Below are 14612 nucleotides of genomic sequence, written 5' to 3'. Positions count from 1 at the left end.
CAGTTGGGACTCTGGCGATTTTCACATACCATAATCCTTGCAAGTCCCATTCTCTCTCACTCACTCCTCAAGGGCACAGTGGTTGGGGAAGCCTCACTCTCCGTGTTCTGCTGCTGGAGTCCTCTGCTGGATCAAGGAGCCATCCATCAATAGTGGGTCAGCGTGGGATACAACTCAGTTGACTTCAAGCCACAAAGGGCACTTTGGCTTCCAAGTAATGCCACCAGGTTTAATAGCACACAAACTATGAATCTGATCTTTTAGGGATAGTGTAACCCCAGAATGAGCATCACCCCCCCCATTGCAGTTTCAGCTTATTGTCCCCCAACTGGTCCATTGATGATTGCAGGCAGTAATTTAGCACATCTGCAGCTTCATATGGATATGATAAAATAGATAAATACTGATGACACCTCACTCAGCATCTTCTTTTGATAGTATCAGGACAAAATGGAGTCTTGTGGATCACCATAGTGTGATCTTATACTATGGAAGAGTAATAATATTTTGGGTACCAACTTCTGGAACTGATTGTCAAGATAGGGACAGAAGCCTGCAGTGCAATTCCTCCAGTTCTGACCCCAGTTGGTTCGTCCAGAGGGGATACCATGGTTACTGGTATCAAAGGCTTCTGAGAAGGCCAGGGGAATCAACATGGTTGCATGTTGTGCACTCTCACCTGGAATAACGGTTGCCAAAGGTAGTGTTGTACCAAACCCTAACGTGAAATCATATCTAAATAACTTGCTTCATCCAAGAGGCCTGTCAGGGAACTGACATCGGAGCGAGAGGTGGAGGCTAGGCTCCAAAGCGATGCAGGAGAGGGGACCAGCAGGGGGGAAGGAATTCAGCGTAACACCAGTAGAGAAGGGAGGGAGATGGAGGATTCGGAGAGAGGTCTCCAAGACTCTTCACCCGAGACCAGTGGAGAGAGCATGGGCATGCCTCTGCCCACTCCTTCCTTGTGCAGAAGAGTCCCGCGCAGGGAGAGTAGGCGGAGACTTGGCGTCAAACAGCTTCTATGCTGGAAGCAGTTCAAGAAACGCCCACTGACGGATTCTGCAAACGACTGAACGGCCACGGAGTGAGGGCTGTCAGCCAAGGCATGGTTAGCCAGGCGATCTAGCCAAAGGTAACGGCAACTTACGCACAAGTAACCCTTTATAACCATTACAAGGCCTTAGAGTTGTATGACCACCATCCACTGGAGCACCTTATCACAAAATTGGTAACTAGTTGGTATTTGGCACAGTTGTCTTGGTCTAGTGGGCCCTTCTCCGAGAATGATTGCTCAAATTCTTCTTTAACATGCAGCTCACAGCGAATTGCAAACCCCAGGACCCAATCAGCCAGCCGACCCAAACCTGGTTGCTCTTATAAGTCAAGATGCGTGAGGATGCAGCCTAGAAATTTTTGCTGTAAGGGTGCCAGCATAAAGTAGTTACCTTCAAAATCATCCTTAGTTCGCAGGATCAACAAGAATGTTTGAAGGCAGAAAGTTGCATTAAACTTCTATGTTGCGCTGATGATTATCATGTTTTAATATGGTGGTAGTAATGAAGTTATCTGGAATTTTTTAGAACACATAATAAAAATAGATATGAAGAACATTTCCCTTCGTTTTACTGAAGGGTTTCCTAAAGGAACCAACAAACAAATTCACACCTGTTGTTTTTTTAAAAAAACACGCTAATAATTGCTGCAGTAGTTTTAAGTTTGAACTTCTGGCCCCAAAGTGTCCTATAAGAAACACAGCATGATGCAAGCACTGTGACTATTTGGTCTCCACACCGAGAACAGTTTAAAGGCTTAATGAAAACTTATGATTTTTATTGTTCCACATACTTAGTTGAAAGGACATTCAAAATAGCCATAATTCTGACTAATCTTTTGCCACAGCTGCAGGCACCTGATACCAGAATGGGGTTTGCACTCTTAACTTCCTGACTAGGAAACTCAACAAATGTGAGGCTTCTGTTATGAAAAAATAGGTGCCATTGGTTCCAGATGAAGTGTTTTGCAATTTCTATTTGCTATCCATCGTAGTTTTTAGGACTGTTTCTACCACATAATGGCTGTTCATAGCTTGTTGCAGTATCTCTCCCTCCATGCATGACCTTAGTTCACGAATAAAGATCCTTCGTTTGATAGACAGTGGCAAAAGAGCACACCATGAGGTCAAATTCACGGCTGCTTGGGACAGCCACCTGCAATACTTGTGTGTGAAAAGATAGTGTCTCCATTTTCTTTGCCTTAGATGAAAGTAGGACCTTGTTTGCAGTTGCCTTTAATATTTATTATTCATTTCCTTTCTGGCTGCCCTCCCCCTTATGAGAAAATAGAATAGAAGGGAGGAAAGTAGGAAAGTCTGTCCTGAGTTTGGGCTACCTTAGTTAAATACAATTTGTACAGGGTCTGAAACCATGCTTCTTAGAATACTTGAATGTGCCCATTTTAGAGCATTGACACAAAATGTATACCAAAGGGGACACTAAGCTAGAGGGGAATATCCAACATGACACTTTCTAGATGTTGTTGGACTTCGCTTCCCTTCATCACTGACCATTTTCTGTGTTGGCTGGGGCTGATGGGAGTTGGGAGTTCCAACATTAAACAGAGTATCACAATTGCTACCCCTAGAGTTGATTTGCAAGGAACACTTCCTTCTTTGTTACTACTAAAACTTTGATACACGTTCTTGTTAACCTTTATTGGCTATTGCCTTCTATCACCTACCTTTGGTACATCATGATTGCTTCATCACTGTTCAAAATAGTAATAAACTGTTCAAAAGTCACTTTCTAGGTTGTAGATTTAGTCAATTAAGGGCTTAATTGCATAACTCTCCACAGGAGTACAAATTGCATTATGTGGTTGAAGCTCAAAAGAATTACCTTGTTTATAAATTGTAGGGTTGTTTGGGAGTGGGGTGTCTTTTTTTTAAACTGACTACAGGATATTTTTGTAGCATGAAACCTGGGTTCTGTCTATGTGTCCTGGTATCTCTCAAAACATTGCTGAAGAAGTGTTGATATGGTACTTTAGTGTTGTGTTAAGCGAGACTGCTGCCAAATGAGCTTCTCAGTTACTGTTCTCAAATAAACATCACTCAGATTTTGGTTTCCAACTTGAAAGAAAACTGTGTTTTTTACCTCCCCCCTTTTCTTTGTGTTATTCTTAAAAATACAGTTTTGTCTTCAAGAGCTAAGACGGCAATTCCCTGGGAGCCATAGAGTTAAGCGGTTAACAGGCATGAGATTTGAAGCCATGGAGAGGTAACTAAATTTTAAAAAATCTTTTCCAGACACTGCATTAAAAACAAATCTGCCACAATCAACATTTCTGTGAAGGGAGTAAATTCTGTGCACATGGAGATAGGATTGTCACTTGTATACAAATAAACTTTAGCATGGAAATATTTTAGAGAATTTGATATAGTTGTTTCATAAGATACTTTTAAAAATTGCTGTACATATTTTCTAAAATGTATTAACCACCTTAGACTACAATAACACAGTCACTTTCTTTCAGTGGTGTTCTTTCTTCATAAGATAATTTGATCTACTCCAATTTGATCTAGATTTGGAATATTGGGGATTCTTTCTAAATAAGTCTCTCTACTTAGAGATTTTAGAGAAAAGGTTGAAAGCAGACATTTCTGATAGTGAAATAAATGGGACACTAAAGGGACTCTTAGCTTCACATAGTCATAGTCACATAATCATAAACAGGTCCTCAGAATTTTAAATCTGCTGCCCAGATTTGGGCCACAAAATTCATTAAAATGTTTCTGGTGATGACCGTGGTATGTGTGAGAAACACAAGCTTGATAAAGGTGGGGTGTGTGAGAGAAGTTGAGACTTCTTAAAGTCATTTTTTAATTGTTGTTGGCATCTGTCTGGCCTGAGAAACCATAGAGGGCACCTCTGGGAGCGAAGTCAAGTTGCTGGAAAATCACAGCTCCTGCTGTGGCTGCAGATAGCAGTAACTTGTAACTGCTGCCTCTCACATTGTTTTTGCTATGTTAGCAGCACCGCAGTGACCTCTTCAGGGTGCAAGCCTGGGCAGTGTGAATGGAGGTCCTGGGCTCCCGGGCAACAAGTCTCTCTTCTTGGCTTCGTTTATGTGTTCCAAAGGAAAGCAAGCAATACATTTGGCTCCAACTTGGCTGCAGGAGTTGATGGAAGCAGGCCATACAGGATGCCACCCAACCGTCTTAGGGACTCCACTCCCGATTTGTGTAGTTTAGGCTTTTCTTCTCCCAAAGATGTCCCACAAGGCAACAGGTAGCATTCCCATCAGGAAACATAGATTGTATGTACTGGAGGTAAAATAGAATGTAAGCATGTGACATGGCTGCCTGCTTTCCTGCAAGCTAGAGTTCCCCTTGCCCCAGTGTTGTCTTTAATACTTGGTCTGGAATATGGCAAGGGAAAGCATTTGAAAATGTGACATATGTTTGAAGGCTGTTCTTTGAAAGGATTATCGGTACAAGCGAGATTATTCTGGTGATGAAGAAGAGAAGCCATGCTTCAGGGACAGAGTGGGCCAGAATCAACTTATTTCTTCTGCTAGCAGAAACCAGAGCAAAGACTCCCATGAGTGTAACAGGGCTTTCTTAGCTCTCCTCCCCAGTCTTCTTATCACTATATTGAATTCCACCCAAAGTTTCAGTTTAAATTATTGCCATCTTTATGAGAAGGGCTTTCTAAATTTTGCAGAGTGACTGCTAATCAGAGTATATAGTACTGACTGAGTGGATCCTTTGTGTGATCCAGAATCTTGAAGCTCTTGTCTTTGTTGTCTTGGCCAGAAAGTAAAGCTGATGATAAAAGTATATTTTTATTTATTTTTAAGATTCATAGCCCATTACTTTGAAATCAAATGATGTTCAAGACAGCTTAGAACAGTTTTTCAGTAATGGAAAACAAGAAACAAACCCACCCATGGAGTTACATCATTATTATCATTTTAGTTGTATCCTGCCTTCCCATAGGTAAAAACCATGCTGAAGGCAGCTTACAACATGAAAGGATTTACATAATTATAAATATAACAAAAGTAATCACAAACAATACAGAAAACACATTGAAAAGTACAACCAAATTTGAACACAATGAGTAAGGTGTTGAACAGAGTTTACCATCCAGGTTGAATCACCTGCAATGAGTCGCACATGCAGAGGGGTGAGCTTTGAATCTTGAATATATTTTCATTCAGTTTAATGGAACCTGGTGTGCACCAGTTGTGTCCCTGTGCGTCTTTTGCTGGGTTGGGGTGAAAGGCTCTATATGGAGTTGCTAAAGCTCTGATGAATTAAGCTGCAAATATTTTGTTTGTGCCTTATAACAGGTATGATGATGCAATCCAGCTATATGACAGGATTTTACAAGAAGATTCAACTAATACTGTAAGTTGAACAGATAAATGACATTTGAGTTACATACTTCCTGCCAGTACTGTTGAACGCCCTGGGTTAAAATTTTTGAAGTGGGAAATATCTGACATTTGAAGTGGGAAATATCTGAATTTAATATATTTGATAGTGTATCTCAATGTTTCTCACCTATACCAATATATGTAGCACATTTCAGAAGGCAAAATAAAGAACAACAACAGTTCAGTGTATTATTTTTCAACTCTTTTGAAGTTTCCAGTTTGCAATTTTGAATCGTTATTTTTTGTGTGAGAGGGAAGTGAAGTAGATCTGCACAGTTTGCTGAAACAAGTAGAAAAAGTGTTGTCATGCTTCCCAATCAGAGATTAAAACAGTTTCAATTTCCATGGCAAATAACTGAAAATCTGGCCTGGGTCTAGAGATGCCCTTCCAATCTCAGAAGGGCCTTTCATCCAACAGTATTCAGCAGAGGTGAGTGAAATGGGGGAGAGATAATTCTCACTGCCCTTCTCACTTCCCCACCATAGTCTGGACTGAATGCCTGGAGAACACTCAAAAACAGTGTGAGAGGTAGTACATGGGTGTATAGTGAGGAGGGTGAATCGATGAACATTGTCTCCTTTCTGTTTGTTCATGGAAGGACACCTTTGGCTCCAACCCTTTGTTCTCAGGAATCTATCTGACTAATTTTCTTGTTCAGTTTAATTTTAATGGGCCCAGCCTTCAGTTTAATATAAATAGTCATAGCCTTCCATTTTATAAGTGGATTAGAGAAGACAAAGTATGTATTTATTTTTAGCTTTTAGGGCTAGTCCTGCTAATGAAGATGATAGAATGTGTACTCATGCTCATTTTACCTGTCCATGTTAACTGTAAAATGTTTCCTGGAAAATTTTAGCACCGAAAGTCGGTAACTTTGATTGGAGGCTTAATTTCCATCTTCTTGGATTGGCTGTAAATGAAGAGACAACTTTATAGGGCCAGTTATTGTTTGAAAGGTTGAAATCATGCTTTCCTATTACTAGATGGAGGTTAAAATGTGAGTTTTATTTAACCATATTTTTTCCCTTTTTGAGTTGAGACAGGGAAGCAGCTGTAAATTAAAGACAGTGGGTTGATTGGAACTTTACTCATGGAGCATTGGTCTTAAAGATCTTTATTGGTTTGGGAGGAAAAAAATGGATCTAAATAATTTTGTTAGCTGAAAATAAATAGTCCAAATTGCAGACAGCTTTGTAGCCTTTTTAAAACAAGTCCAGCTGAACCAAAAGTAGTAATTTTGATGAAAAGCAAAACTCAATTCAGTGCATTCTTAATATGAGTAGTTGTCATATTGGGGCCAGTTGAAAACATTGTTTAATTTGAATTCATGCGTTATGCCAGTTGCTTTGTATAGAGAACATGGTTTTTTTTAATAGTCCAGGGAGATAGGTAATATGGAAATGCATTCACATGCTGGCTACAAGGTTGTAGAAAATTATTTTTTTCATACTATGTGTTGTGACAGATATCTAATGGACAATGAAGCCTCCAATAAACAATAAGATATAATGCCGTCTGGAAACATTTTTAAAATGACACTGTTCATTTCACACCCATCTTTATACTTTTATATTATTTCTGCTGACTATGAATCCTCTCTTACTGTTTCCAAAAGCATCCTAAATTTGCCAGACAGTAATTCTGAAAAGAGTACTATTACATATTGAAATATTAGAACATCTGATTACTTGCATTTCTTACCCTTCTTAAAATCTGTACAATATTGAGGAAATTCCTATTCTTTAGGTACTGGCTAGTTTGATTTTTGTATTCTAAAGAATGAAGGTTAAGTAGAAAGTTTTGATAAATTGTCAGGTATTGGAGTTGTTTATATGTCATCTACCTGTTAATTATTTCCATGTGCACATATGGCTGCTGTAGGAAAATAAATGCTTCATGGTTTTAAACTGAAACTATTGCTGAGTTTGTCTTGGCACTAACTTGAGCTTAAAGCAGTCTCTTCTGGTGTGCTGACACATGGAGTTGCTTAGATATATTAAACATTTTCTCTTGTTTGGCAAGTGAAACATAGACTTTTGTTCACATAAGTCATGTAAAAATCATGCATTGCAGGAGCTGACAGTTTGAAACAGGAAAGATAGGGGCTGCACAAGGATTAAAAACAACTTTAATATCCAACAGCTTTTTCCATTAGGGTACAGAGAGTTGTAAACTAGGTTATGTAATAGAAAAGTGCATCCTAGTGCCAGTCATTATTGCATTCTACAGCTATGAAATGAAGATGGGAGCAAACATTTTAACATTCGTTAAAGACTTCAGTTTCTAAATTAATATGAAAGGGTCATTTAAAACCCTAAATTAAAAATGAGGCACTTGAAAGTCATAGTTCAGGTGCTAGGCAAGGACCATGTAGCCTTGACATGTGGTGAAAAAACAGTTGTGAGCAATATGTCTTATGTATGTCCAGGTTCTGTTATACTCCATTAGCTTCAGCCAGTTGAATCCTTGGAAAGGAATTCATCTCTTCCTCCAAGCTCTTGATGTGCGTTCACTGCACCAAGAGCGTTCTCCAAAAAGTGATCCTGAGTTACTGGAAAAAAGCAGATGAAGTTGGGTTCTGAAAGTCAATCATATCAGGAGAAACTGACTGAGTGAGAGGAAATGAGTGCAGCATTTGGTTTCCCATATCTCCTGGTCTTAGGGATTTTAAACTTCTGGAAACGAGTCATTGCTTCCTACCTCCCTAAAAAGTTCCAGTCATTTCAGTTAGAGAAAAATCTTTCAATATTGTGTACCCATCATAATGCATGGATCAACAAAAAGGAGGTGATAATCCTTTAAAATGTTTATTTACTATATGATATAATTTTGTTTTTAAACGTTTAACAAATATAAGCAACAACAATTATTATAGCAAAACGTGGAAGTCCTAGCACTGCGTTACATATACTGCTGTATTTCAGGGTTTTTTATGCTTAACACTGGTTTTCTGACATGCTAGTAATTTTAGTAAATTGAGAAGTATTCAAGTCTCAGTTGTGCTCTCCAGTGTTCTGCAAATTCATTGCTTTACATATTTGTTTTTGGAACAGTTAACATATAAAGAAGAAGCACTTGTATAATATATTTTTATAATTAAGGCATAATGAAGATTCTGAGTAAAAGGAGATCATACTCTTTCAAAATGTTCTTTGCTTTGTTTCTCTCACAAAGCAAGGAGGACAGATTTTATATATATATATATATATATATATATATATATATATATATATATATATATATATATATAAAAAAAACACAGATAAAATTAAGACTCCTTCCTGTATGAAGCAAGTATGTTATTTCATAGTTTGGGACTTTGCAAATAATAGGGAGTAAGTATGATAATCTTTTAAAAGTCCAGAATCAAATATGTGTTAGATTCAGATGTACATGCATATTAAACTTCAGTATTGTATTCTGAGTATGTTAAAATGTAGCCTGACTGTTTCAGCTATTGCTTTTTGATGTTCCTTTGGTGAACCTACTTGCTTTTTATTTCAAATGTTGGTCACAGGACAGATACTGGTCAGTGGGTGCTGAACACGGAAATATTGTCGAAATTGTATAACAAAAATTATTCCAATAAGCCTAAAATGGTCAATGTCTGTATTAAGACATTTATCCAAAGATCTCAGGTCGGTTCACAGCATAAAGATACAAGTGATCAGGAGGGAATCTCTACCCTGTCACCGTTAATGTCAAGCAAATGTACTTTTACTGACCTGTCCACAACCACCAGTGCAGTGACGCCAACAGTGGCTGTGATGTGCCGTGGTACTGCTTTACATTGGAGTTGGGCTCTTTGATTTTATGAGCTATTATGCCATCATCATGCATACAAGTACATCTGTGTGATCTGTGTTCCATGCCAAGGAGCTTTCTTCCTTTGGCAACACTTATTTTTAATACACGGCTCCTGGAGGTTTGCCATGAAACTATTGAGTCCAAAGTAAAAAAATTCCTCACCCCACCATAATGGTATCTTCCTTAACATTACAGAGATCCAGAGGAATCCAGTGTTCCATCTTTGGAGAAATAACTTAATCTTCACTTTAAAAAGCAATGTTATGAGCAATGTTAAGGATTACAGGTTTACATATTTTCTGCTTTGTTTTGTGTGTTTTTTCTTTTAAATTCAATCTAAAATGTTGCAGAGTTCTTTCTCATGAAAGTCATCACCTTCAAAATCCCCTCCTGGTAAAAGCTCGTTCCAAATTTAGTGTTAGTTTCTCTTGTTAATCAAATGCAGAAGTTGACACATGTTCAAATCCTCACTTCACTTTGAGTCTACTTAATGCTATTTTTTTTAAAAAAAGAATCATGACAAATGGAGGATTAGTTCTTGAGCCAAATTGGGGATTATTGGCCTTTTTTAAACGAATAGTTTGGAATGGTTCATTGTTTAATAAAGAAATATGGGATATACTAAAGCACCTTGGCTCATTTGATACTAATTATAGCATAAGTGTTCCTTTAAGATGACCTATATCTTTCCATTAAGAATGATGGCTTTACAGAGCCAGCCAGTAATCTCTGTAGGGTTTTGTTCTGAATGCTGGGAAATGGATAGGGGGAAATTCTATGTCACCAGTTCTGCACGGTCAAGCAAAACGGATCTGGTTGCAGACACATTTTGACCAGGTCCTGAAGTACATTTTTAATGAAAAGCGGGGGCGGGGGGGGGGAATCCTCTTGTATGTCAGACTAGTTCTCAAGAATCTCTTGTTTTGAGATGAATTCCAAATACTTTTACAGACACATTCTAGCTTATTGAAGTGAATCATTTTCTCACTTTCCTACCCACCTAGTGAAGAATACTATCTGGATACTTTTCCGCTGGTGGCAATTCCATGAATCAGTTGTCATACAATTAGAGATGAATGGGTTTCCTGTTTCTGGTTATTTTTAAAATATATATTGTTCTACATTTAATGCAACAGGTAATGGAATACATAGTAGGACAGAAATAATAGTTTCTGTTGGAATGATTAGAAGATAGACAGGTTTGATCTCCACAAGAATTTCTGCAGGTTTTAAAAATTTATGTGAAGCTTGAGTTAAACAGTACTGACTTTGCTTGAAAAGACTATACACAGTCGAGGTTGGAGCAAGTCTGCTAAGTAAATTGCATCACCTAAATATCATCTTAAGTATTCCAAACAGTTTTAGCTAAATTCATTATACTACTGGAATAGGATAAAAAGCCTGTTCTTCAAACCACCATCAGTAAGCCAAGAACAAACCTTGGCTATAGGTTCAGACATAACACTAAGCAAGGGATTATGGTTTGTTTCTCCCCAGCATTAGTGGGGAGGAGTAAAGTGGGTGTGATTGGCTCGTGAATGACCAACTGTTAACTGTGATTTATTGTGATGTCTGAATGCTGCCAGTTTGTATGTCCTGTAATATAGGAACAGTAGGTTGTGCTTTCTCTTTTAAGTATGGATTGTGCAAAGAATACTGAACTGTAGTTCACATCAGACCTTTTATGCGTGTTTGCGTGTGTAGGGAGGGAGAGAGCGAGAATAGTTATGGCTTTTTCAATACAGCAGTTAGTTTTTATTTTGGAAATTGCAGTGTATGAAATAGCTTTGATTCTCTAAACCTGCCAGTCAATTCCATGTTTTTACAACTAGAGGGTATCCATTCTTCCATTAGGGATGGTGGGTAGTATAATAGGATGGGGCACAAACCATTTTATGTCTGTTTCTGGCAGTATGCCTGTAAGATGTTTGGGGCTATGATCTGACTTGGATTGTTGAAGGAGATGAACGGCGTCACATATTTAGGGGGGGTGTAATAAATGCCTGATTACTGTGGAGTCTCTTCATACTGGCAATATGCAAGTCAGTTGGCCAAGCACAGAAAGGTATTTTAAGTTATATCAACAGAAGATCTATCAAGTTCAGAATTTCACAAAGTTTCAAAGAAAAGCCCCTTCAATAAGAACATAACATGGGCTTTCATTATAGACAATGTAACTTAATATATCACTATCTAATGCAAATAGACAATATAACTTTAATATATTGATATATAGCAGTAGTGTGTCACTACTCAAAACGTATTTTGAAGGGGTGTTTTTTAAAAATTTATTTTTGAGGGGATTGAGACTGCTGAAAGAAGCGGGGTATTGAACAATTAAAATTCCTGGAGTTCACGAAAGTTGCTTGGTTGTAGAGCAAGGAATTCCATCTACTGCATGATACAGGTGACCTTAGAACCTGGTATTACACACTCTCGACCAAACTTTGTAGTCCTCTGATGTGATCAAATGTCAGCTAGGAGTTCGTGCAAGATAATGATCAGTTTATACATGTGCTCTAGAAAAGGATATAAGGTTTCCCTTAGCAGGAGGGCTTAGGGGTCTGAATGGCTTCTGTTGTGTGGGAATTCTGTGGTTTACAAATAGAGCAGCAGCCGCTGGAAAGTCTGATTCCAAACCATTTGAGGAGGCCCTCCTTGTGTGTTTCTGAAGGAATGGCATTCAGAGGTGGAAAGAAAGAACCCCTCTCATGGTAATGAACTGTCAGCTCTGCGGCTGTAAGTGAAGTCAGTTTTTTAAAAGCTGGATCAGTTGGCTCAGTAATTTGCCTGATGGCTTATGTTCCCAGACTAAAGTTTTAGGGTGTGACTCTTTGTTTCCCTATTATGAAGTTGTTAATTTGATGAAATAGCTGCCCGGTAACTTGAAGGTGAAATAGTTGTGTTAGGGAAACTGAAATGTTACAAAATTTTGTGTACTGTCAGAAAACCTTCGTACAGCATTGTTGTCATTCGCACCATGCAGAGGCAGCTTCAGCAAACCAAGACGTCTATTTAGTTATGTAATGCTACTTTAAGTATAATATTTTTTTTCAAACCTGGGGGAAATTGTAGTCCTCAGTGCCTGGCTATCCCTGAGACACAGCACAAGAACTGATAGGATGGCAGACCTTGGACTGCATAAAGATTAGCATCCCCTGCTGCGTTGTAATTATCAGAATCTGGACAGTCACTTATTTGGCTGAAATGATGCCATACAGTTTTCACATGAAAAGTAAAACCTACGCAATGTGACAGCAAGAAGTTTTTAAATCTCTCAGCAGGATGTCATAGGGTATATTTATAAACTTCAGCTGAGCAGTTGCTCTGCAGTGGAATTCCTCCGGCATTGAGATAATAATTTGCACAGTCAAATTGCCTGCTTCACAAAAACCCAGGGAATTATGAGCACATAATCCTCTGTTAATGTCAACCCACAGGCAGCAAGAAAGCGTAAGATTGCCATTCGAAAAGCCCAGGGGAAAAATGCAGAAGCCATCCGAGAGTTGAATGAGTATCTGGAACAGTGAGTGTTTTATAAGAATACGTATTGTGTTTTGCTATTCTGATAAATCTTTTTTAATTAAAATGGAATTTACATTTGATTTACTACTTTTTCTTCCCTGCTGTTCATTTTGCAGAATTCTCCATGTTTTGTTTTGTTTTTAGATTTGTTGGTGACCAAGAAGCCTGGCATGAACTCGCAGAACTTTACATCAATGAACATGAGTAAGTTATTTGCGAAGCCTAAAACTAAGGGTGATTTTTTTTTATGTATAAGGAAGAAAATAGTAACTAAGGCATCTGTTGGAAAATAAACAATTTCATTTTAGTAGGATAAGCAATATCCTAAGTAGCCTTTTGTGGCTGCCAGGTCCCTTTATTTTCTTTTTTATTTAAATGACAGAAAATTGTTTTTGTGTTTGTTTTAATAGTGATGGGAATAAATTTCACCTAGTAGGTGAAACTGTCAGGGGGGGGAACAGCTACAGACAGCTAGGGCCGACAGGTTAGCAACATTACTTAAATTGTTTTATGCTCTATATTTAAGGAGTGGCATGCATGAACTGCATGTAAGGTTTAGGCATTTTCTTCTTTGAGGAATCATACTAATGATATGGTTTGAAAGTCTACTCTAGTGCTTTCTTCACAGTCTGCAAGTTTAAAATGGGTATTTGCTCTCCTGGGTAAAAGACACCATGCAGTCAAGAATGTTGAGTGTTGGACAAACTTTCTTATTGGATATTTAATGTTTTTGTTAGCTTTTTATTGCTTTAGTGACAGGAGGAAATCCCAGTGTGAGTGGATTAGCTCAAAGCCTTAGTTCAAGTTTTCTAATATCACGGCATTAATTCTGACCTTCATTCCATGGCAAATAATTGTGGTTTTCTTCCGTCTTTATTTTTTCAGCCCAGGTCTAAATTGTACTACAATATTTCCTTCCTTCCTTCCTTTTCAGAGAATAGACAAATAATGAGATTCTCAGGAGAAAAGGCAGCCATTCCATTGGGTTTCAAAAAACAGCTGTTTCTCACAGTAGAAATAACGTGACCTATTTGACAATAGAATTTAATAGATAATTTTAGTGTTCAGATTTCCAATGTGTGTCAAGAAATTGTCCTGCAACAAACATCCTGATATTTTTGTGCAATGTTTAGTACTATAATAAACTTTGTGGTCTCAATTTAAGTCATACTCAGAGAAGACCCATGGAAATCAATAGGCAATTAAGTCACTAATTGATTTCAGAGTGACTTTGAATTGACGACAAAATGGCAGGAAAGAAAGGGGCAGTAGCCACCCCAACAGATAGAAGGAACTCAAAACAGGAGGAATTTAAACTAGATATTGCAGAAATCCTGGTGGAAATTAGGAAAGACATAAAAGATACTGAAAAAAAATTAGACAATAAACTTGATAAAATAGAAGAAAAAATTGATAGATTTAAAGATGGCAGAATTAAAGGGTCAGCTAGGAGAGGTTAAAATAAAGTCACTAATTGATTTCAGTAAGTCAACTGAGGATCAAGTAGGATGCCACTTTTACTATTTAATTAAGAGTCAGCAAAATGTATGGAATTCATATGAGTTTGCTTACAGCTCGAACATCAGACTCTTATACAACCTTAAAGAGTAATAATTTTATTGTGGCAGAAGCTTTCCTGTACTAAAGCCCGCATAGAAAAAAAGGCTAATGTGCACACACACACACATTTTCAAAGTTTGTAAACATCAGCGGGGAAAGGCAGGGCGGATAAAATTAGAGGTGACTTAAAAAGCAATAATGAAATAAGAACTTATTAATGCAAGCACATTAAAATTTTTATTTATATTAAAACTTTACTTCTATCCAAAATACTGTTTTG

At 37.9% G+C, this 14612-nt stretch overlaps 1 protein-coding gene across 1 annotated transcript in view; it reads left to right on the top strand.

Moving 5' to 3' along the window:
- Positions 1–14612, top strand: part of EMC2 (ER membrane protein complex subunit 2) — a 43183-nt gene that overhangs the window by 16344 nt on the left and 12227 nt on the right. Inside the window, exons 4-7 of the mRNA XM_081874708.1 lie at positions 3190–3275; positions 5353–5410; positions 12688–12773; positions 12917–12976. Of these exons, the coding sequence (XP_081730834.1) occupies positions 3190–3275; positions 5353–5410; positions 12688–12773; positions 12917–12976 (290 nt within the window). The remainder of the gene's footprint in view (positions 1–3189; positions 3276–5352; positions 5411–12687; positions 12774–12916; positions 12977–14612) is intronic.

This window comes from Podarcis erhardii (genome assembly GCF_964252035.2).
Source record: "Podarcis erhardii genome assembly, chromosome: 8".
Taxonomy (NCBI): Eukaryota; Metazoa; Chordata; class Lepidosauria; order Squamata; family Lacertidae; genus Podarcis; species Podarcis erhardii.
This window is presented reverse-complemented; position numbering and strand designations above follow the sequence as displayed.